This window comes from Dromiciops gliroides, chromosome X, assembly GCF_019393635.1.
Source record: "Dromiciops gliroides isolate mDroGli1 chromosome X, mDroGli1.pri, whole genome shotgun sequence".
Lineage (NCBI taxonomy): Eukaryota > Metazoa > Chordata > Mammalia > Microbiotheria > Microbiotheriidae > Dromiciops > Dromiciops gliroides.
The window spans coordinates 33,110,352-33,132,279 of NC_057867.1; the positions used below are offsets into that span (position 1 = coordinate 33,110,352).

General features: G+C 46.1%; 1 protein-coding gene across 1 annotated transcript in view; it reads left to right on the forward strand.

Annotated features, from left to right (window-relative positions):
- The first annotated feature begins 12,070 nt into the window (after positions 1-12,070).
- The window catches only part of LOC122733914 (ligand of Numb protein X 2-like), a 104,049-nt gene continuing 94,191 nt past the window's right edge, over positions 12,071-21,928 (forward strand). The window contains exons 1-3 of the mRNA XM_043974623.1: positions 12,071-12,080; positions 15,068-15,260; positions 15,544-15,661. Coding sequence (XP_043830558.1) covers positions 12,071-12,080; positions 15,068-15,260; positions 15,544-15,661 — 321 coding nt within the window. The remainder of the gene's footprint in view (positions 12,081-15,067; positions 15,261-15,543; positions 15,662-21,928) is intronic.

Below are 21,928 nucleotides of genomic sequence, written 5' to 3' on the forward strand. Positions count from 1 at the left end.
AAGGAGAAGGGGCAGCTAGGTGGCGCTGCAGTGGATAAAGCACCGGCCCTGGATTCAGGAGTACTTGAGTTCAAATCCGGCCTCAGACACTTGACACTTATTAGCAAGTCACTTAACCCTCATTGCCCTGAAAAAAACAAAAAACAAACAAACAAACAGAGTGAAAGGAGAAAGAAAGAAGAATAAACAGGAGGGAATAGGATGGAGGAAACTATACAATACTCATAACTGTGGGGGGAAATAACTGCAAATTTCTCTGATAAAGAACTCATTTCTCAAAATATAGAGAATTGTGTCAAATTTACAAGAATTACAAGTCATTCCCCAATTAATAAATGGTCAAAGTACATGAACAGGCAGTTTTCAGATAAAGAAATCAAAGCTTACCTATAGTCATATGAAAAAATGCTCTAAATCGCTATTGATTAGATAAAGGAAAATTAAAACAATTTTGAGGTACCAGCTCACACCTATGATTGGCTAATATGACAAAAAAGGAAAATGACTAATGACGGAGGGAATGTGATAAAACTGGGATTGTAAAGCACTGTTGGTGAAGTTGTTAACTAGTCCAACCATTCTGAAGAAACTGTGCATACCCTTTGACTCGGCAAACCACTACCTATATTTCAAGGAGATCAAAGGAAAAGGACCTATATTTACAAAAATATTTATAGCAGCTCTTTTTGTGGTGGCAAGAAACTGGAAATTGAGGGGATGTCAATCAATTGAGGAATGACCGTACTAGTTGTGTTAGATGATTGTGATGGAATACTATTTTGCTATAAAAAATGACAAGTAGGATGGTTTCAGAAAAACCTGGAAAGACTTACATGAACTGATGCAAAGTGAAGTGAGCAAACCCAGGAGAATATTATACACAGTAACAGCAATGTTGTTCAATGAGGGATTGTAAATGACTTAGTTATTCTCAGCAATGTAATGATCCAAGATGATTCTGAAGGACTTAGGATGAAAACTGCTATCCACCTCCAGAGAAAAAACTGATGGAGTCTGAATGCAAATCAAAGCATACTTTTTTTAAAAACTTTATTTTTCTTGAGCATTTTTTTGGGTCTGTTTATTTCACAACATGACTAATATGGAAATATGTTTTACATGACTGCACAAGTATAACATATATTAAAGGGAAGGGAGGGAGAGAATTTGGAATGCAAAATTTTTTAATTAAAGAAATTTATATGTGATTGGAAAAAATAGACTTTTTCATGTAAATATTTTTGTTATTTTCCAGTTACATGTAGAGATAGTTTTCAACATTTGTTTTTATAAGATTTCTTGTTTCAAATTTTTCACCCTCCCTCCCCTCCCTAACCCCCTCCCCAAGACAGCAAGTAATCTGATATAGGTTATATATGTACAATAACATTAAATATATTTCTGCATTAGTCATGTAATGAGAGAAGAATCAGAGCAAAAAGGAAAAACCTCAAAAAAGAAAAACAACAACAAAAAGAATAGAAATAGTATGGTTCAATCTGCATCCAGATTCAACATTTCTTTTTTTTCTACATTTGGAGAGCATTTTCCATCATGAATCCTTTGGAACTATCTTGTACCTTTGTATTCCTGAGAATAATCAAGTCTATCACAGTTGATCAATGCACAATGTCGTTGATACTGTGTAAAATGTTCTCCTAGTTCTGCTCATCTCACTCATCATCAGTTCATGCAAGTCCTTCCAGGTTTCTCTGAAATCCGAAGGCTCATTTCTTACAGCACAATAGTATTCCATTACATTCATATACCACAACTTGTTCAGCCATTCCCCAATTGATGGGCAGCCCCTCAATTTCCAATTCCTTGCCACCACAAAAAGAGCAGCTATAAATATTTTTGTACATGTGCGTCCTTTTCACTTTTTTATGATCTCTTTGGGAAAAAGTCCTAATAGTGGTATTGCTGGGTCAAAGGGTATACACAGCTTTATAGCCCTTTGGGCATAGTTCCAAACTGTTTTCCAGAATGGTTGGGTCAGTTCACAGCTCCACCAACAATTCATTAGTGTTCCAATTTTTCCACAGCTTCTCCAACATATTAGCCAATCTGATAGGTGTCAGGTGGTACCTCAGAGTTGTTTTAATTCACATCTCTCTAATCAATAGTGATTTAGAGCATTTTTTCATATGGCAATATGGCAAAGACTCTAGCTTCTGGGATAGGAATTCAGTATTTGACAAAAACTACTGGGAAAACTGGAAGAGAGTATGGCAGAAACTAGGCATAGACCAACATCTTGCACCTTATACTAAAATAAGGTCAAAATGGATACACAATTTAGACATAAAAGGTGATACCATAACCATAAATTAGAAGAGGAAGGAATAGTTTACCTCTCAGATCTTTGGAAAGGAGAACAGTTTATGACCAAACAAGAGATAGAGAATAGTATGAAATGCAAAATGGATGATTTTGATTACATTAAATTTCAAAGTTTTTATAACAAACAGAAGCAATGCATCCAAAATTATAAGGGAGACTGAAAACTGAGAAACAATTTTTATAGCCAGTACTTCTGATAAAGGCCTCATTTCTAAAATATATTGAGAACTAAATCAAATTTATAAGAATCCAAGTCATTCCCCAATTGAGAAATAGTCAAAGGATATGAAGAGGCAGTTATCTGATGAAGAAACCAAAGCTATCTATTGCCATATGAAAAAATAGACTATTTTTTGAAAGACTCAAGGATGTGGTTTCATTTGAGACAGGTGATTTAAACTCACCAAGGACACCTAGGGACTCTCTTACTATCTCTCACTTATCTTGAGTGTTAACTCCCTGTTGTCATTCCCAGGGAAAATGTCTTTCTCCTTGGCAAAGAAGATAGAAATAGACTGAGAACTGACCAGTTCTTCCTTCTCTCTCTCTCTCTCTCTCTCTCTCTCTCTCTCTCTCTCTCTCTCTCTCTCTCTCTCTCTCTCTCTCTCTCTTTGGTGAGGCAATTGGGGTTGAGTGACTTGCCCAGGGTCACACAGCTAGTGTCAAGTGTCTGAGGCTGGATTTGAACTCAGGTACTCCTGATTCCAGGGCCTGATTCCACTTTGCCACCTAGCTGCCCCCTTCTCTCTCTCTTTCATCAGTTATCATCATCACATTCACCCTAAGCAGTGGCCCAAGCTTTTCTTTGGTCCTTCTTTTCCCCTAAATGTAGCTTAATTTTAAAACAACAGAGACCGTTTTTGTCCTTAGTTTCCCTCAACTGCCTCAGCCCATTCTGAGCTTTAGCACTTCTGATCCTGTTTTTACAGGACCACTGCATGTTCTTATATCAATCCTCTGTTACCTGGCCTTGCTTCCAGCTCCTGCACATGTCTTTTTCCAATATAAATTGTCTGGGAAGTTCCCAGCACATCCACATTGATCTCAGCAGGCAACTCCTATTTTTTTTTTCTTCCTTGTTGGAATTGATTCCTTTTAAGTCTTCAGAAGTTCATTCTTGAGTTTTTTCATCCTTCCTCAGTTGACTTCATAGAGAGAATTTTAGTCCATGGAATCCTACTTCTGAATCCTCTGAAATTTGCTTTCCCCAAATCTAGGCTACACATACCCAACTTGTCTCTTTATTAAAAATTCAAGGAGGGAGTGGTCACTTTCCCTTTCTGCCTCTGAATTATTCTCATCATTTCCATACCAGCAACCAGTTCTGCCATGTTAATAAGAATCAGACCTAGGATAGAATTTCCCCATGTTTAGCACAGTGCCTGCCTGGCACACAGTAAATGTTTAATAAATGCTGTGGATTTGACTCGTATCTTTTCCCTTTCAAAGGATGAAATTATCACTAAGGCAAATCAAGAAGTTATTGACTGCTATGCTCTTGACAGAGGGAGAGATCTCTAGCAGATGTCTGGGTAATTCAAGTCTCACATGACTACTATATCCGGCTTCTGTGTCAGGCCTGTGATACCTGCCAAACTTCTCATCTATTTCCTCTTTCTGTCCAAGTGGCCTGCAGTATGCTCCCCCCAAAATTACTATTATTCCTTCTATCAATATTTATCCAAAAGTTTTCCACCATGCTTTCCCATTCTGGATCCTAGATTTCCTCATATAAGGAGACCTTAATATATAATATTCCCATCATCACCACCACCCCAACTTTTTACTTACCCTGTTTCTTTTGAATAAAGTATGCCCAACCAGAGCCAGAGGTCAGTCATGAATTATATTCCTCCCAGTCTCACTGATACCTGTGAAGCTTGGTTTGCCTCCTTTTGTTACATGGGACCTCAAGTTCCTGTTATTTATTGGCTGAATTTGGGACATTTATGTATAGAAATTCTTGCTATTGAAATGTCGATCACCATTCATTCATGGATCCATGCATACATGCATTAAAGTACCAAATATGTATGTGTTCATTTAAGCATGCATTCAAATATTCATTCAAGCATTGATGCACATATGCACACTGGCAGGTGGTCCCAGGTCCCACCTGGGGTGCCCAGAGGGCTCCAGTCATATCTGGTGGCCAGGGAGGCCTTACTATCCTTTCCCCCACTCCAGAGCACACCTCAACCTTCCTGCAAATGTTCCCTTCCCTATTTCCTCTCTTCACAAAACAATGAGCCTCCATCCTGAGAAAATCCAGAATTCTTTTTTCATTCTCACCCTTCAGCTCTCTTCCCAGTTTCCCAATGCTAGTGAGTTGCTTCCATGAATCAGGCCTTGCCATTTGCCCAGTAGCTTAACTCTTAGGTTCTGGCCCTTCCCATCTGCCTTAGAGCTTAATTCTTTTACATGTGTTGTCCCTAGTTAGAGTGTGAGCTACTTCAGAGCAGAGACTACCTTCTCTATTTGTATCTGAAGCAGTTAGCACAGTGCCTGACACAGTAATAAATGTTTATTTTTTTCTATTCATTCATTCATTCATTTATCATTCCAGCATCCGTGTATTCAGGCAATCAAGCATGCATCCAAATAGTCAAGCATGCACCCATGAATGATACCAAGCATTCTTGCGTTCAACCATTCATTTGTGCGTGTAATCAACCATGCAATACCTAATTCCAACATACATTCATTCAAGCATTTGTGTTTTTATTGAGCAATTCATTCAGGCTTCCTTATATTAACCCATCCATTCAAACATGTGCAACCAATCCCTACCTCAGGATAAAAGGATTTCAAGGGCAGGAGAGGCATCAGGGCCCATGTAGGCCAAAACCACACCCCCAAGAGGGTGCTCTTCACCGTAAATACAGAGAAGTAGTGGGCCAGCCTTTGTGTAAATGGGTTCAGTGAGAGGAATACCACTCTCTCCTGAATCAACCCATTCCACCCTTGGATAGGTTCCATTGTCGGAATTTCCTGACAAATCAAAGAAATTTAGTCAAGACTAAATTTGCCTTTTGTTTTGTTTTTTTTTTTTGCAAAGCAAAGAGGGTTAAATGACTTGCCCAGGTTCACACAGCTAGTAAGTGTCAAGTGTCTGAGGCTGGATTTAAACTCAGGTCCTCCTGAATCCAGGGCCAGTGCTTTATCCACTGTGCCACCTAGCTGCCCCCTAAATTTGCCTTTTTGAAGCTTGTGTCTGGTGCTTCTTATTCTGGCCTCTCGGCCAAGCAGTCAGGTCACCTCTGAGCCTGGGTTTTTTCCTAAGTTAAATGAAGGGTGGTGCTAAATAACCTCTAAAGTCCCTTTCAGTTCCAAATGTGTGCTCCTGAAACCTAATCTCTCTCAAGTGTCGGCCTTTCAAATACTTGACAACAGCTGTCTTGTGCCTCCCTCCACCCCACCCCCAACTGAGTTGTGTCTTTTCCACACAAAATGTTTTTCCAATGATTCTCATATGCCAAGGACTCAAGGCCCTTTATGTTCCTTGCTCCAGGCTTGCCACACATTCTCCAGTTTCTTAAAATGTGGCACCCACAACTGAACTCCAAATTCTCTGGGTAATCTAACTAGGGAAGGACCATTACCTCTTTTATTCCTGGATGCCATGCCTCTCTCAATGCAGTCCAAGATGGCCATGAGTTTTTTTGGCTTCTACAATATTGTCTTTCCATAGTAAGTTTGCAGTCTACCAAAATCTCCAGATTTTTTTTCGCCCAATAAACTGCCATCTAACTATGCTTCCACCATCTTATTGATTTTTTTAACCCAAGTCTCCAAGTCTAAAACTTTGCATTTATTCCTATTACATTTCAACTTATGAGATCTGACCCAAGGTCCTAACCTGAGTCCAGCTTGTTGGCTTTTCTACCCAGCTTGATACAATCTGGAAATTTGATAAGCATGCCAACTATACCTTTATCCAAGTCATCAATAAAAATATTAATCAGGGGCAGCTAGGTGGTGCAGTGGATAAAACACTGGCCCTGGATTCAGGAGGACCTGAGTTCAAATGTAGCCTCAGACACTTGACACTTACTAGCTGTGTGACCCTGGGCAAGTCACTTAACCCTTATTGCCCCGAAAAAAAAATCAAATTAAATTAAAATGTTAATCAGCTCCAGGACAAGCCAACAATGCATTGGAGAGCTCCTTTCAATTTGACATTGAACCATTAACAACTCTTTGGGTTCAGCCATTTGATCCATAGAAATGTACTTTCATCTTCACCATCTCTTCCAGAAGAATATGAAGGGGTTCTTTGTTAAATCCTTTGCTAAGCTCTAGATAAATTCTATCTCCAGCGTACCCTGCTCTACTAGCTTAGCCCTGTCAAAAAAGGAAATAAGATGAGTATGGTATGACCTGTTCATGATGAAGCCGGTCTGATTTTCTGTGATCACCACTTCCTTTTTGATAACCGTGTCTTTAGGAAGCTGTTCTAGAATTAGCCAAAGGTTTTAAGGTCAAACTTACTTGCCTAGAAGCTGCAGCTTCTGTCTTCTCTTCTTTGGGACTCAGGATAACCTTTGACCTTCTCCTCTTCCAATCTCTACCTTCCAAGCTGGGACTCCAGAGATCACACCCAGGAAGAGTATTGGAAGCTTGGAGTTCCCAGAAACTATGCATCCTCATCTTCAACAGGGCTGTTGCCTCCTCCTCCCCACACTCTACCTTTCCACCTCTTACTTTGAGGACTGGCAGCTAGGTGGCTCAGTGGATAAAGCACTGGCCTGGAGTCAGGAGGACCTAAGTTCAAATTCCACCTCAGACACTAGCTGTGTGACCCTGGGCAAGTCACTTAACCCCAATTGCCTTAAACCATCTCCATTCACCATTCCATTGGACCATTTCTTGTCATTGGAACCAGATGGCTCTGGAGGAGAGAGTGAGGTTCATGACCTTGCACAGCCCTCACTTAAATACAATTCAGTGCAAGTCGTGACATCACCCCAATGTCATGGTCCTCAGAAGGACAAACAACAAATGAGGATCATACTCAAACGATCACTATCATCGAGGGTGTGCCCATCAAGGGTATAGCAGGGGATCATCCTGTTGTTCCACTCCCCATCCCTGTGACTTCCTAGACCAAAATACCCTTCCCTGGGCACCACTCCCCTACATATACTATCTTCCTCCCTTCACCTCCTTATTAGAATGGAAGTTCATTAAAGGCAGTGCGTGTCTCTCCAGTGTTCCTTTTCATTTGTGTCCCTGGCACTTTTATACAAATTAATATTCCAATCCTTTTTCTTTCGACTATATCTGCACATTTTATCAATATGTGAGGGTACAGTCTCTCTGGGCTTGATGACTTGAATGCACAGAGTAAATGAGAACTCTTTTCCTATCTTTTTACTTATTAAAAAAAAAATCTATATTAGCTCCTTGTGTTCTGTCCACTCCATTTCAAAGGTCATTGTCCTCAGCAGAGAAAATAGACACAAAATACATATAGTATAGCCCAGCCTTCTCACCATTATCGGTCAGCAGTATCCCGTTCATTCCATTAGTCCCATCATTTCTTTGATCCTCCTCTTTTGCCCAATTACTTTGGACAACAACAACAACAATTATCTTACCTTTTCTCCCTGTCAGCTATTAAGCTTTAGCACTCCTGATACTGTATTTCCAGGACTGAAGCGAGCTTTTGTATTTATCTTATTGCCTGCCCTTGCTTTCATCCTGTAGACATGTCTTTTTAAAATTACTCAGTGAGCTCCATTCAGACATCTTCCATTTTTCCTTGACATCAAAATTGTTTCTCAACCCATCGGGCAATCAGTGCTTATTTAGCATCTGCTATCAAAAAAATGAAGTAGAGCCTTCCCTCAAAGAAGTCACATTTTACAAGGGAGATACAATACATTCACAGATAAGTCAATGAGAGATCCGTACAAAAATGCACAACGATGGGGTATGTGAGGAAGAGAGATTACCAACAACTGGAGGAATCAGGAAGTAGGTGGCATTTGAGATGAACTTTGAAGGGAGCTGAGGATTATAAAAGGTGCTGAGGAGAAGGGAGACCATTCCAGGCATAGGAGACAGCCCAGAGAACCGTCCATCAAAACCAAACTTGGATTCTACGGGGCACAATGGAAGGGGAGGGTGACATTGCATGGGGACCCGCAGCACAAAGGAGAGGGCTGACATGAATAGATATGAAGGAGTTAGGGCCAGGAAAGGAGCTTTGGTCCAAGTTTCCCATGAGCCAGAATTTCCAGGATTTCTCCTGAAGCCAGAGGCTGGTAAATAGACTGGCCCTTCCTTCCCAGGAACAATGGCCCTGGCATCCTGGTGAGATGTCTGGATAGACTGGAGTTGGAACTGGGGCAAGCTAGAACCAGTGGCTAGGCTGGAGGTTTCACTTCTATAAATGGGAATAAACATCCTCCCCCAGTTGGCTCTGACTGGGACAGAGCACATGGAGTCCTGAGCCTTCATCCTAGCCTCTTCTGGGGAAGGACCTGGCAATTTGTTTGATGTAGTGCTCAGTCAGTCAATAAATATTTATTTCGGTTTTGTTTTTTTGGTTGTGTAATGACGGTTAAGTGACTTGCCCAAGATCACACAGCTAGTAAGTGTCTGAGACCGGATTTGAACTCAGGTCCTCCTGACTCTGGAGCCGGTGCTCTATCTACTGCGCCACCTAGCTTCCCCAATAAATATTTATTAAGCACCTATTATGTACTAGGCACTGGAGCTCACAGCCTAACGAGGGGGACAATATGCCAACAACTATGTAAAAACAAGGAACATACAAGAGAAATAGAGAAACAGCAAGGAGGCCCTAGAATGAAGAGGCTCTGGGAAAGGCGTCTTGGAGACAAAGATATTTCAGCTGGAATTGAAAGGAAATTGGGGAAATCAGGAGGTAGAATGAGGAGGGAGAGCATTTCAGGTCTGGGGGACAGTCAGACAGAGAAAATGCTCAAAGTCGGGAGCTAAAAGGTCTTGTGAGAGGAACAAGCAGTAGGCTGATGTTACTGGACTTCAGAATATGGGCTGGGGGTGGAAGAAGACTAAAAGGGGACAGGGCTATGAAGGGCTTTGAATGCCAAACACAAGGTTTCCTATTTGATCTTGGAGCCACTGGAGTTTATCCAATCGGTGGGTGACATGGTCAGACTTCTAACTTAGGTAGATCACTTTGGCATATGAGTGGACGAGGATGGGCTGGAGTGAGGAGAGCCTTGTGGCAGGCAGACCCACCAGTGTTTAGTTCAGGTGTGAGGTGATGAGGGCTTGCACCAGGGGGGTGGCAGTGTCAGAGGAGAGAAAAGGAGCACATTTGAGAGATGTCATGAAGGTCAAATCAACAGTCATTGGCAACAGATTGTGATGTAGGAGGCAAAAAATGGGTTAACAGAAAAACCTATGACTCCAGCTCTGATTTAGATCTGAGGTCTAAGAGGGATTCAGACCTCAGTTAATGGATAACCTAAAATCTTGGGCCCTCATCAAAGACAGGGCCTAGATTCTTGTTAACGGGGACCTTGAGATCTGGCTTCTTTTAAATACTCCACATTAATCACCACCCACAACAAAAACATAAAGAAACAGGTCATAGAGACCCTAGCTGAATACCCCAAAATTAGGCTCAGGAATAAGAAAGAGATAAAAAACACCAAGACACTCTGACCATGGCAAGCTGAGGTATGCTTTTTAGGAACATGCACAGAAAAAGCTCAGATTTGCCCCAGATTCACCTTATGACGTACCTGCCTCAGGGAATTGGCTGAGGGCCCCAGGAAGTCCAAATAAAGTTAAGCCCTCCCCTGTACCTCCCTAAGGTGGAGATTGTTATAATGAGACTGATAATCAATTTATCCATACTATAAATAGAACTGTTGGGTTTTTCCCTATTGGAGAAATGCCTTTCCATATTTCTTTTCTGGTTCTCTCCCTGTGGTCGGCAGTCTTTCAATAACACTTGGGAAACTGAGTCAACTGAGTCTTGAAATTCTTTTGGGATGACTGGTGATCAATGTGATCACCTTGATTTGCCATCCCACATCAATTGGATGGAATGAGAATGAAGAGTACAGACTGATACCTTAGATTGTAAACCTGGGCGACTGGGGGGGATGGTGGTGCCCTCAACAGTAATAGGGAGGCAAACGCTGAGTCCCTCCACCAACACCCCCCACCACCACCACCATGGAGGGGAAAGAAGGCTGACTTAAATCTGTGTCAAAGAGGATTGGCCACTAAACTAGGAAGACCTGCCCAATCACTAGACTTTGAGAAGTGCCAGGCGTCCCCTAAACCTACTATAGTGCTGTGTATAAAGAGCCCAGGAGTTCAAGAAAAAGAGCTTGAACCCTCTCTCTAGAGGGCTGGTCCCCCCCTCCCTCAGGACTGCACCTGGTCACAGAAGGTCAACACAGAGCTGAGGGAGGGGGCACTCCTTAGTGAGAGGAGAGAGCCTCAGCCCCCTGGGGTCCAGAACAGGTAGCTTGTGGCATTTCTACTTATTTACCCTCCAATACACAAAGATGGTCTCTGCTTTGAGGCAGTTTCCAGGGTTGAGTCTCTCTTTGTGTCTTCACCTTTTCATTCTTGAGGGCAAGGAAGTGAGTGACTATGATTAGACCAGGGATTCATGAAAATGAATCATTGAATACTCATTGAAGGTTGGAGCTGGAAAGGACTTTAAAACATATAATGTCTTTTTTTGTGGGGGGGCAATGAGGTTTAAGTGACTTGCCCAAGGTCACATAGCTAGTAAGTGTCAAGTCTCCGAGGTCTGATTTGAACTCAGGTCCTCCTGAATCCAGGGCCAGTGCTTTATCCACTGCGCCACCTAGCTGCCCCTCTGAAGGCTCTTTCTACTTTGACATTCTATGTTTTAAGGGGCAGCTAGGTGGCGCAGTGGATAAAGCACTGGCCCTGGATTCAGGAGGACCTGAGTTCAAATCTGGCCTCAGACACTTGACACTTACTAGCTGTGTGACCCTAGGCAAGTCACTTAACCCCAATTGCCTCACCAAAAAAAAAGAGCCTTCAGGTGGTAGCATGGAATGTTTATGAATAGGGAAAACAGAGGTTGAGAGGTAGGTAGGAAACAAGCATTTATTAAGCACTTACTATGTACCAGGCAAGCATTTTTTGTTTTTTGGGGGGGTTTTTACAGGGCAATGAGAGTTAAGTGACTTGCCCAGGGTCACACAGCTAGTAAGTGTCAAGTGTCTGAGGCCAGATTTGAACTCAGGTCCTCCTGAATCCAGGGCTGGTGCTTTATCCACTGCACCACCTAGCTTCCCCCAAGACAAGCATTTTTTAAGCACTATGTACCAGCCAAACATTTATTAAGCACTTACTGTGTACCAGATACTATGTGAAGTGCCAAAGATACAAAGAGAAGGAAAAAGAAAGCACCTGACCTTTAGGAGCTTACATTCTAATGGGGAAGACAACATATAAAAAAGAAAAGGGAAAAATAAGGGGTACCTGGGTGGGGACATGATGGCAAAATCCTTAGAGTCAGAAGCACAGCTTGGAGGGGAATGAAGCATGGCTGATGTGGTCCATCCCCGAAAGGATAAGGGGACAAGTGGGGTGGCATGGGTGGAAAGATGTGAGAAGGGTGAGAAGGGAAGCTGGGCAATGGCGGTGAAGGTCTTAGCGAGGAGGGGAATTTGGGGAGCCTGCTCCCAAAATGGAGGCCCCAGAAGGAACTCACCAATAGGAGAAAGAAACCGGCATGGCAGAAGGTATTGCCAGGTGTGAAAGTGTCAGGTGCTGAGAGAAGTCTCAAGGAGACCAACAAGGTTTCATAGGATCATACCATTTATAACTAAAAAGTGCTTTAAAGATCATTTCATGAAATAAGCAAACTACAAGCATTTTCTATGCACTTACATGGGGCGGGGGAGCTAGGGAAGGAAAGGAGAGAATATAACATGTTCATAGATAAATAAATGTAAGATATATGTGAATTAAAAACAGTCATTTCAGTTAGTAACTGGGGGAATCAGCACAGGTTTCTTTGGGGGGGGGCGGGGCAATGAGGGTTAAGTGACTTGCCCAGGGTCACACAGCTAGTAGGAGTCAGGTGTCTGAGGCCACATTTGAACTCAGGTCCTCCTGAATCCAGGGCCTGTGCTTTATCCACTGTGCCACCTAGCTGCCCCATCAGCACCACTTTCTTGAAGGAGGTGAGATTTAAGCTGAGACTTGAAGGGAACAGGGAACCAGGAGGCAGAGATGAGAAGAGAACACATTCTAGGCTTGGGGATAGAGGGCCTTGTTTGAAGAACAGCGACTAGCTTTTGGGCTATTCCTGATGATGCTGGGAAGGAACAAACAATCAGTCCAGAAAGGTAGCCTGGAGCTACCACATGAAGGCTTAAAACTCCAACTGCAGTGGATAGAGCACCGGCCCTGGATTCAGGAGTACCTGAGTTCAAATCTGGCCTCAGACACTTAACACTTACTAGCTGTGTGACCCTGGGCAAGTCATTTAAGCCTCATTGCTCCACCAAAAAAAAAATAATAAATAAAATAAATAAAAATTTAAAAACTCCAACTAGGAGTTGAGGTATTTTACCTCTCAGGTAAGAGGGAATCACTGGAACTTCTTGACAAGGGGAGCAACATGGTGGGATACATGCTTTGGCAATATCGCTATTGCAGGCCAGGGGCCATGACCATTCATCTTGACTTATCTCTTGCCATTGGATTCCTGACTCTCCTCTCTGGAGGAGAGAGTGAGGCTGATGACTTTACACAGCTCTGCCTGGAATTCAATTCACTTGCAAGCCAAGACATTACCCTCCTGATGTCATTGGTCCTCTTCCAGAATGAAGAATGAACAATAACAGCAGGTGTATCTCCATACACCATCCTCAGATGGTCTGCGGCAGAGAGAGACTCAAGGCAGAAAGATGGACTAGGGAACTATTGCAATAGTCTCAGTTAGCGGGGATGTGAGTTTGAAGTAGGAGGGTGGTTTAAAAAAGCGGTTGGGTTTGATTGGAGAGATGTCATGCAGGTAGAATTGGCAAGAATAGCTACGGGGGGGGGGGTGGCGTTAATGGAAGGTGATGAATCAAAGATGATGCATAGGTGACTTGGAAGGATGGCAGCACCTTGAACAGCAACAGGGGCATTTGTAGGCTGGGAGAGAGAGGGAAGAAAAGAGATGGTAATAGCCTCAACAGTTGGGAGATATGATATGGATGATGAGCCAACAAAAGAAACGTGAGGAGGAGTGGCCATTGAGGTAGGAGGAATTTCAGGAGAGAGGAGTAACATAAAAACCCAGGGAGGAGATCATCTAGGAGGAGAGAAGGTGGGGAACCAAACACTGCTGAGAAGTCAAGAAGGATGAGGACTGAGAGAAGGCTATGGACTGAGCACTAAAGAGATCCAGTGATAATGCCTTAGAGATAGCAGTTCCTACCGAATGGGCTCCTTAAAGGAGCCCATTGTCTTTTGCCTCTGCACATTGGGTGGAGCACAGTAAGTGCTTGCTTAATTTCTGTTTATTGATTAACTGATTGAGTGGTATTGCCATACTGCAAGGAGTTGAAAGGTTTGGTCTCATTTCTGGTAGGCAGGTAGGCAGATATAGGGGCTGAAGGCTAGAAAGGCATAGGCCCTGGTTTGAGCCTGGCAGCTTATAGAGGCCTTGGGCATTGATCATTAATCCTTACAGATGAAGAAATTGAGGATTAGTGAGGAAAAGTAACCAAATCAGAGAATCTCACTCAGAGTTGGAAGGGTCAACCTACAGGTGAACAAGACTCCTCTCAGCCATCCAGGCTCTTCTCGACTATCCAATGACAGGGAGCTACACTAGGAGAAGTTGGTGATTCCACTCTTAGACAATTCTTCACTTGTCTCAGGCAATACTGGTCTGGCATAGCCCAGTTTTCTCTTTGTGGTCCCAGGGCACACTTGAAGAATTGGTTACTTCACCAGAACAGAAAACTCCCCGTGTGGCAAGTTCCTTCACCACTCATGGGATGATGGATTTAGAAAGCTGGAAGGGGCTTCAGAGCCCGGATTTCCCATGAGGAAACTGAGGCACAGAGCTTAAGTCAAACACCCCTGGGGTCACCCAAATAGCAAGTATCTGAGGATGGATTTAATCCTTACTCTTCCTGATTCTTGAGAGGCTTTACACACACACACACACACACACACACACACACACACACACACACACACACACACATACACACAGCACTCAGTAAATGTTAGCTGTTGGCAAAGGTTCCCAGTCCCATCAGAAGCTTGGCTGTCTTCGTTTTCTGACTCTCCAGTTTGGCAGTGACAACTTGCCCAGAATGTGGAAAAAGGCCTCTAACTCCTCAGGGCTTCGGAGTCTGCTCTAAGGCTGCCCGGCTAACCAGGGCATGGGGGCCCACTGAAAGAGTGGCCACTACGCCCAGCCCAGCCCAGCCCAGCCCAGTCCAGTCCCGCCGGGACTTGCTCTCCAGTTAGCGTTCCAAGCTAGGCCTATTGTTGTAGTTCTCTCCACTCTACCGGTAGAGAGTTTTAGCCCCCATCTCTTCGTGGGGTGGGGGGCGAGAGAGAACCTGAAAGGCCTAGTTAAGTGTGGCTTGTGGTTGGTCTGTCACTGCACACAGGTTTGGGGAGTAAACTTCCCTTTCCAGGCCTCAGTTTCCTCTCCTGTAAAGTGAAGGAACTGGACCAGATTCTGGGCTAGGTTCTAGTCCTTCCCGGGGCCCAGGTTCTAAGGGTCCTAAGGGTGTAGTGCTGGCGTCTGGGGTCCTGGGGACAGCACTCTCACGCCTAGGCGGACTGTGGCATCGCGAGTGCGCAGCCAAAGCTGGTCCCCACGACGTGCGTTTCGGGGAGCGAGGCTGGAGTCCCGCAGTCCGCAGCCACCGCGTGGGGAAAACGGCGGGCCGGGCCAGGGAAGGGCAAGGGCAAAGGAAAAGGAAAAGGACGGACAGAAGGACGGACGGAAGGAACCAGCCAGCAGGCGCGGGCCCCAGGACGTGGCGCAGGCGGGGGAGGTGGCGGGGCCCAGACCGGACAGAGGGCGGGCGGGACAGAAGGGAGGCGCCCTAGGGGCCCCGGGGGAGCTGGGCTGGGGAGGGATAGGAGGGGAGGGAGGGGAGGGGCCGGGACTGGGCGGAGCGGGCGGCTCCGGGGCGGGCCGGGAGGAGGCCAGCTGCCCAGACACCTGGCTCCCTCCGCTAGACTTCCTCTGCACACGTCAGTTCCTACTCCGCTGCTCCAACCCAAACTTGGGGAGCCAGGAGCTGAGCCCGCGGAGCAGGCAGAGGAAGTCCCTCCGTCGGAGCGCAGCGGGACCCAGGTGAGAGAAACTCCGGGGCTTCCCTTTCACTGCCCTGCTCACCCTTCTCAGCGCCCACTGCCGTCCTGGGGAGCCCCAGAGATACCCAGAGACTGAGAGACACACACCCCCAGAGGAGAGATGCGCGCACGCACAGAGCCCGCCAGCTCTTGTGGCTCCCCGAGGGGCGTTGGGTCCGCACCGGGACTCCCTAGCTCCGACTGTGGCCGGGACGCGTGGCGCGGGCATCTTCAACTCCACTCCTTCCTCCTCATATATCTCTTGCTCGGCTCCCACATCCGCTTTGATTCTCTCCTCCTCTCCTCACCTTCACTCCTCTCCCCTCCTCGCCTCTCCTCCTCTCCTCACCTTCACTCCTCTCCTCTCCTCACCATCACTCCTCTCCTCCTCTCTCCTCTCCTCTCCCCTCCTCTCCTCACCTTCACTCCTCTCCCCTCCTCGCCTCTCCTCCTCTCTCCTCTCCTCTCTCCTCCTCTCCTCACCTTCACTCCTCTCCTCTCCTCTCCTCTCTCCTCACCTTCACTCCTCTCCACCTCTGGCAGTCCCATGGTCCAAGGTCCCTTTCAGCCTTTGAAATTCCCTCTTTCAAGGGGTCCTCCCAGTCTTAACATCCTGTGCTCTCCTGTCCTCTCCCAGCGCCGATACTCTCTGTTCTGAGGGGTCCCTCTCGGCTCTTGGGCTCAATATAGTCCATGGTCCCTTCCAGCTCCAACATTCTACATCGCAGGCTGTCCTTTACTCCTGGAATGCACCCCCACCTCAATCCTGCCTCGTGGGATGCCTGACGTCCTTCCACCTCCCCCTTGAAGCCGTCCCTGGTCTCTCTAGCTGCTAATGGCTTCCTTCCCTCTCTCCCAATACCTCCTTTATTCCTTTTAAAGTGGGCTGGGATTTAATTGCTTTTTGAGAACTCCCGGTAAGAAGATTCCTCTCCCAAAGCAGCTTGGCCTCACTTAACCGAAGTCATTTAGAGAAATGGCCTGGGGCACTGAGAACTCACTAGTACTTGAACCCATTTTGCAGCACTTGAGCTGCCCCTGCCTCAGGGCTGCTTTCCTTGGCCTTCCGCTCGGAAGTTGCTGTCTCCCTTAAAGAACAGGAACGAAAAGGAAGGTTGGGACTTTTGCATTTTTGTCTATTTCGTCTTAATCCATGCTCGTTGTTTGGTTTCTGGATTACAGTTTAACCTCCTTCCTCCTTTCATTCCTCATTCTATAGTCACCTAGTAATGACATTTGGTGAGATGAACACCCCCTCCAGCTCAGACCTTCTATGTTCTAAGGTCCTTCCCAGTTCTACCATTCCACGTTCTGTGTTCCAAGATCTTTCCCAGCTCTAAACCACTCTGTTCTAAAATCCCTTTTCGATTTTGCCACCCTGTGTTCTGAGGCCCCTTCTAGCCTTCAGATTCTTCATTCCCTCCCTCCTCTGACACTCTGCTCCTCTAAGAGCCACCATGGCTTAGTGGAGAAAGAGTCCAGTTAGACCTGGGTCCAAGCACACCGTGTGACCCTGGACAAGTCACTTAACCTTATGTAGCCCCAGACAACTCTCCAGGAGTAGAAGACCATTGCTCATCAATTCAGAATAACAATTCAGTTATTGAGAGTTTCTTCTGTCAATTAAATCTAAGCTCCCCTCAGCTCATCCATTCCCTGTTCTACTCTCTAAGATTCCCCAACCCTCCCCCACCCCATTTCTAAGCTCCTGTTGCCAGATTGTAAATTTATAGCTGAAAGGGACCTGTGAGATCACTTAGTCCAAGCCTCTCATTTTTTACTGATATTCCTGATGAATAAACTGAGACCCAAAGAGGGGATGGAACTATTTCGAAGTCACAGGGAGAACAATAGCAGAACCGGGCTTTCCAAATCCAGCACCACATGGTCGAAGGTCCCTTCTAACTTTTTGTTTTTGTTTTTGTGGGGCAATGAGGGTTAAGTGACTTGCCGGGGGTCACACAGCTAGTAAGTGTTAAGTGTCTGAGGTCAAATTTGAACTCAGGTCCTCCTGAATCCAGGGCCGGTGCTTTATCCACTGCACCACCTAGCTGCTCCCTCCTTCTAACTTTTAGAGTCTGTGTTTTTATGTTGAGTGCCTATGCCCACTGCTTCCTTTTTCTCCTTCCCCCCCTCTTCTTCCCCCATTCCCCTTCTCCAGTATCCTCCTCCCTTTTTCCCTTCTCCCACTCCTTCCTTTCTACACTTCCATCCTCCTTCCCCCTCCCTTCTCTCTCCTTCCCCCTCCCTTCTCTCTCCTTCCATCTGCCTTCTGTCCCCCTCCTTCCAGCCCCAACTCCATCCTCTCCCCCCACTTCACTCCACTCCCGGCTTCCATTCTCTTCTTCCCCCTCCTTCTCCGCACCTCCTCTTCTCTTCTTTCTCCTCCCTTCTACATCCCTCTTCTTCCTTGGCCTTTCAAGGCCTTCCTTCCTCCCTCTTTGCCCCCACCCCATACCTGTTCCTCCTAAGCCCCAGCCCTGATGCTTGGCTCCTTCCAATTTGATGATTTCCTCCGTATGATCCCCAGAGACCCTGCTGCCCCAGCTGCTCACCTCCCCCCCCAACCCTTCATATACACATGAAAGAGTTCTTCCTATTTAAGTTGGCCTCTTCAAATACCCTCAGGATGTTAGTCCTGACCTCTTCTGGTGGCTGGAAGCTTTTGTGCCCTCACTTTCCACCCTTTACCAAGGGATGCTTGATTACCAATTTGGGTCACCAAACCCGAAACAGGAGCTGTCTTAGAACCTAAAATGCCTCCCAGATTAGATCATCTGGTCTGGAACCCACTCGTTTTACCTGTGGGGAAGCTGAAGCCTTAGAGGGCATCCACGATCTGTCCCCAAACACGTGGCCAGGTGGCAAATTCGACCCCAGGTCTCAAGACTTGAACACTGGCAATGGTTCCATGATCTGGTGGTGTGGTTACTATACCAGTGGTCCCAGAGGGGAGGGGTCCCAGGCCCCAGGATCTCCCTTCTTCAGCTACCATGAGAACTGCCTCTATTGGGGGGGGGGTTCCCCTAAGCCTGCAGGAGGGCCAGCTCTTGTTTTCTGCAACATCCAGGCAGAATTTCCAGACTGTCTTGAGCATCAGAAGGGAGAGGGAGTACCTGAGGCTCTGAGATTGGGTGTTCTGTCTGCCATGGAGCAGCTGTGTAACCCAACTCAAGTCACTGGCCCTCTTTGGCTTCACTTTTCCTCTCAGGTCAGCTCTGAATGCCATGATCCCATTCTCTCTGAGCCTTTCCTCTAGGACGGAGGTCTCCTGGTAGAACAGGGATCGAGAGCTGTGGACTCTTTCTCTCCCTATTCGAATTGGCAGGTGAAGGTTCTATCCCTTCTTGGGGCTTTGTCTGGGATTGGTGAGTTTGTCCTGTGTCTCTAAAATGGGCCTGGCTGCCAGTGGGGAATGATGCCTAGAAAACGTGGGCAAAGGCCAGGAGAAGGCCTTAGGACTTCACTAGAGCAGAGAGTCTTCACTTTTTTGTGGGTTCTGAATCCCTACTTAGGAGGGTAGATCAAGTCCTACCCCCTCATTCAGAGAGGGGGAAATTGAGACCAGAGAGGAGAAGAGATTGGCCCATGGTCATAAGGACAGTAAAAAAGCAGAGACAGAAAACCCAAGCCTTCTGACTTCAAAGCCAGTATATCATGCTGGAATTATGGGGCATGTCCACAAAATAAGTAGCATAGGGAGAGAACGGGGCCAGGGAGTATATGTTGTTGTTTCCATTGTGTCTGACTCTTTGTGCCCACATTTGGTGTTTTCTTGGCAAAGATACTAGAGTGATTTGCCATTTTCTTCTCCAATTCATTTTACAGATAAGGAAACTGAAGCAAACAGGGTAAAGCGACTTGCCCAGGATCACACAGCTAGTGTCTGAGGCCCAATTGGACCTCAGGAATCCAAGTCTTCCTGACTCCCGGGCTGGTGTTCTATCCATTGTGCTCCCTAGCTGTTCCCGAGAGGAGAGATAGGACAGGGCATGGGAAGAAAATGGCAGTAGGGGCACATCACTGCCAGCTAGAGGATCAGAGACAGCTTCAGGAGGAGGTGGCTGGCACTGCTAGGAAGAGGATTTTAATGGTTGGATCTGAGGAAGTCGAGCATTTCAGCTTTTAGGGCCACTTGGAGCAAACACATCGGCGGGGAGAGGGGGGGCAGGAAAGGTGAACAGCCTCTAGCCCAGTGTAGTCAAAATGAGTGCAGAGTGCCGTGAAGGAGGTCCACAAGGGTTAGGATACAGCCAGATGCCGTTCAAGCCTTGAATGCCATACCGAGTTGGTACTTTATTTTATGGCCAATGGGATGCCACTGATCATCTTGAGTGAATGGCTTGGTCAAACCTGCTCTTCGGGGATTCTTTTGCCAGTTGTGGGGAGCTTGGGCTAGAGAGGGCAGACAAAGGAGGCTGGAAGCCCAATTAGCAGAATCAGTAAAGGCCTGATAATAATCACAGCTGGTTCTGCTCTTTCCTGCTCCTGGTACCTTTGGAGAAAAGGCCCCATTCTATGTTCTACCCAACCAATTCTTCTTCTCCATTTCCCTGTTTGTATTTCTGACACCACCATCCATCTTTCTAGTCAGTCAGTGTTTACAACCTTGGGATCATCCTTGGCTCTTTCCTCTCCCCCTCCTCCCCACCCCCAGCCAATCCATTACTAGGCTTGTCAGCTCTGTGTTCATAATAGCTTTTTTGTTTTTTGTTTTGTTTTTGTGGGGCAATGAGAGTTAAGTGACTTGCCCAGGGTCACACAGCTAGTAAGTGTCAAGTGTCTGAGGCTGGATTTGAACTCAGGTCCTCCTGAATCCAGGGCCAGTGCTTTATCCACTGTGCCACCTAGCTGCCCCCATAATATCTCTTGTATCCATCCCATTTCCTCCACTTACACGGCCTCTACCCAAAGTAGGCTTCAGACCCCCATTGCCTCTCAGATAAACCACTTTAGGAGCTTCCTAATTGGTCTCTCTGCTTCTAGTTAGCCCTCTCTCTAATCTCTACTCTACACAGGTGCCAATTTCTTATTCTGAAGACACAGATCTGATTATGTCATCCCCCTACTCAAAAACGGTGATTGAAATGAATCGAAGTTTTTTCTTCTTGGCTTCATCTGTGGAGTGTGAAGGCTCAAAGAGTAGATGACCTCCCAGATCCCCTTCAGCTCTTAGAATCTAGGAGTGCTATGGTATGGAGGCTCAACTGATTGTTGGGTCCTCAAGGAAGAACCTAGAACAGAGAAGAGCTGGAAGGACCCCATCTAAGTAGGAGTACGTGGGATGCCTCCGATCCTCAGAAATGCACGGGACAGTTGAGTTTCAAGCTGACTGGTAGCCCTAATGGGAAGGAAGGGAAGGAAGTACGTGGTCCTTGGTTCCTTTCCCCTGCAGCCAGGCCAAAGGGACTTCTTCCTGATGGTCTCAGACCACTAGAAGGCAGGAACCAAGAAGGTTGGTGTCCATTTTTTGACAAGTAGCACAGAATTTCCAGAATACACAGGCGATGTGTGGAGAGCACTGACTGGGTGGATTATTTCATCCTTTGGCTATCCTGGGCAATCTTCCTTAGTCCTTCCTCTGTGTCTGTTTGCACGCTTTTGGTCTTCCAACAAGTCCAGACCGTACCCAAAGAGGGCCATGCCTGCAACTACCCATTAACTGCTGTGCTAAAGGCACTTGCTTAGAGAAGGGGATGGCTAGGATAGTAGGTGAGGGGTGAATCTCGGCCTACCAGAATCAGTCAGACTGTTCAAGGACCATGTCAGAGCTGGAAAGCAACCTGACAACAGACTGAGAGCTGAACAGTCTTGGAGATCATGTAATCAGCATAGGATCATACTTCTCTCTTTCTTTTTTTTTTTTTTTTTTTTTGGTGAGGCAACTGGGGTTAAGTGACTTGCCCAGGGTTACACAGCTAGTAAGTGTCAAGTGTCTGAAGTCGGATTTGAACTCAGGTCCTCCTGACTCCAGGGCCGGTTCTCTATCCACTGTGCCACCTAGCTGCCCCAGGATCATACTTCTCAAGCTGGGAAAGAGCCTTGAGGCAGGGAGACCACCAAGGAGTCTACTTGAGTAGTTGGGGGAAAGGGGGTAAGGCGAGGAGGCCTTGGCTGGGTGAGTGGAGAGAAATAGAATGAATGTGAGTAGACGCAGAGTGGGGAGGGGAGCAGAGAGGGAGGGGTCAAGGATGGCCCTGAGGTGGCTGGAAGGACAGTGGGGCCGGTTGGAGAAAGAGATTGGAATGGAATGTGCCAAGGTGAATAC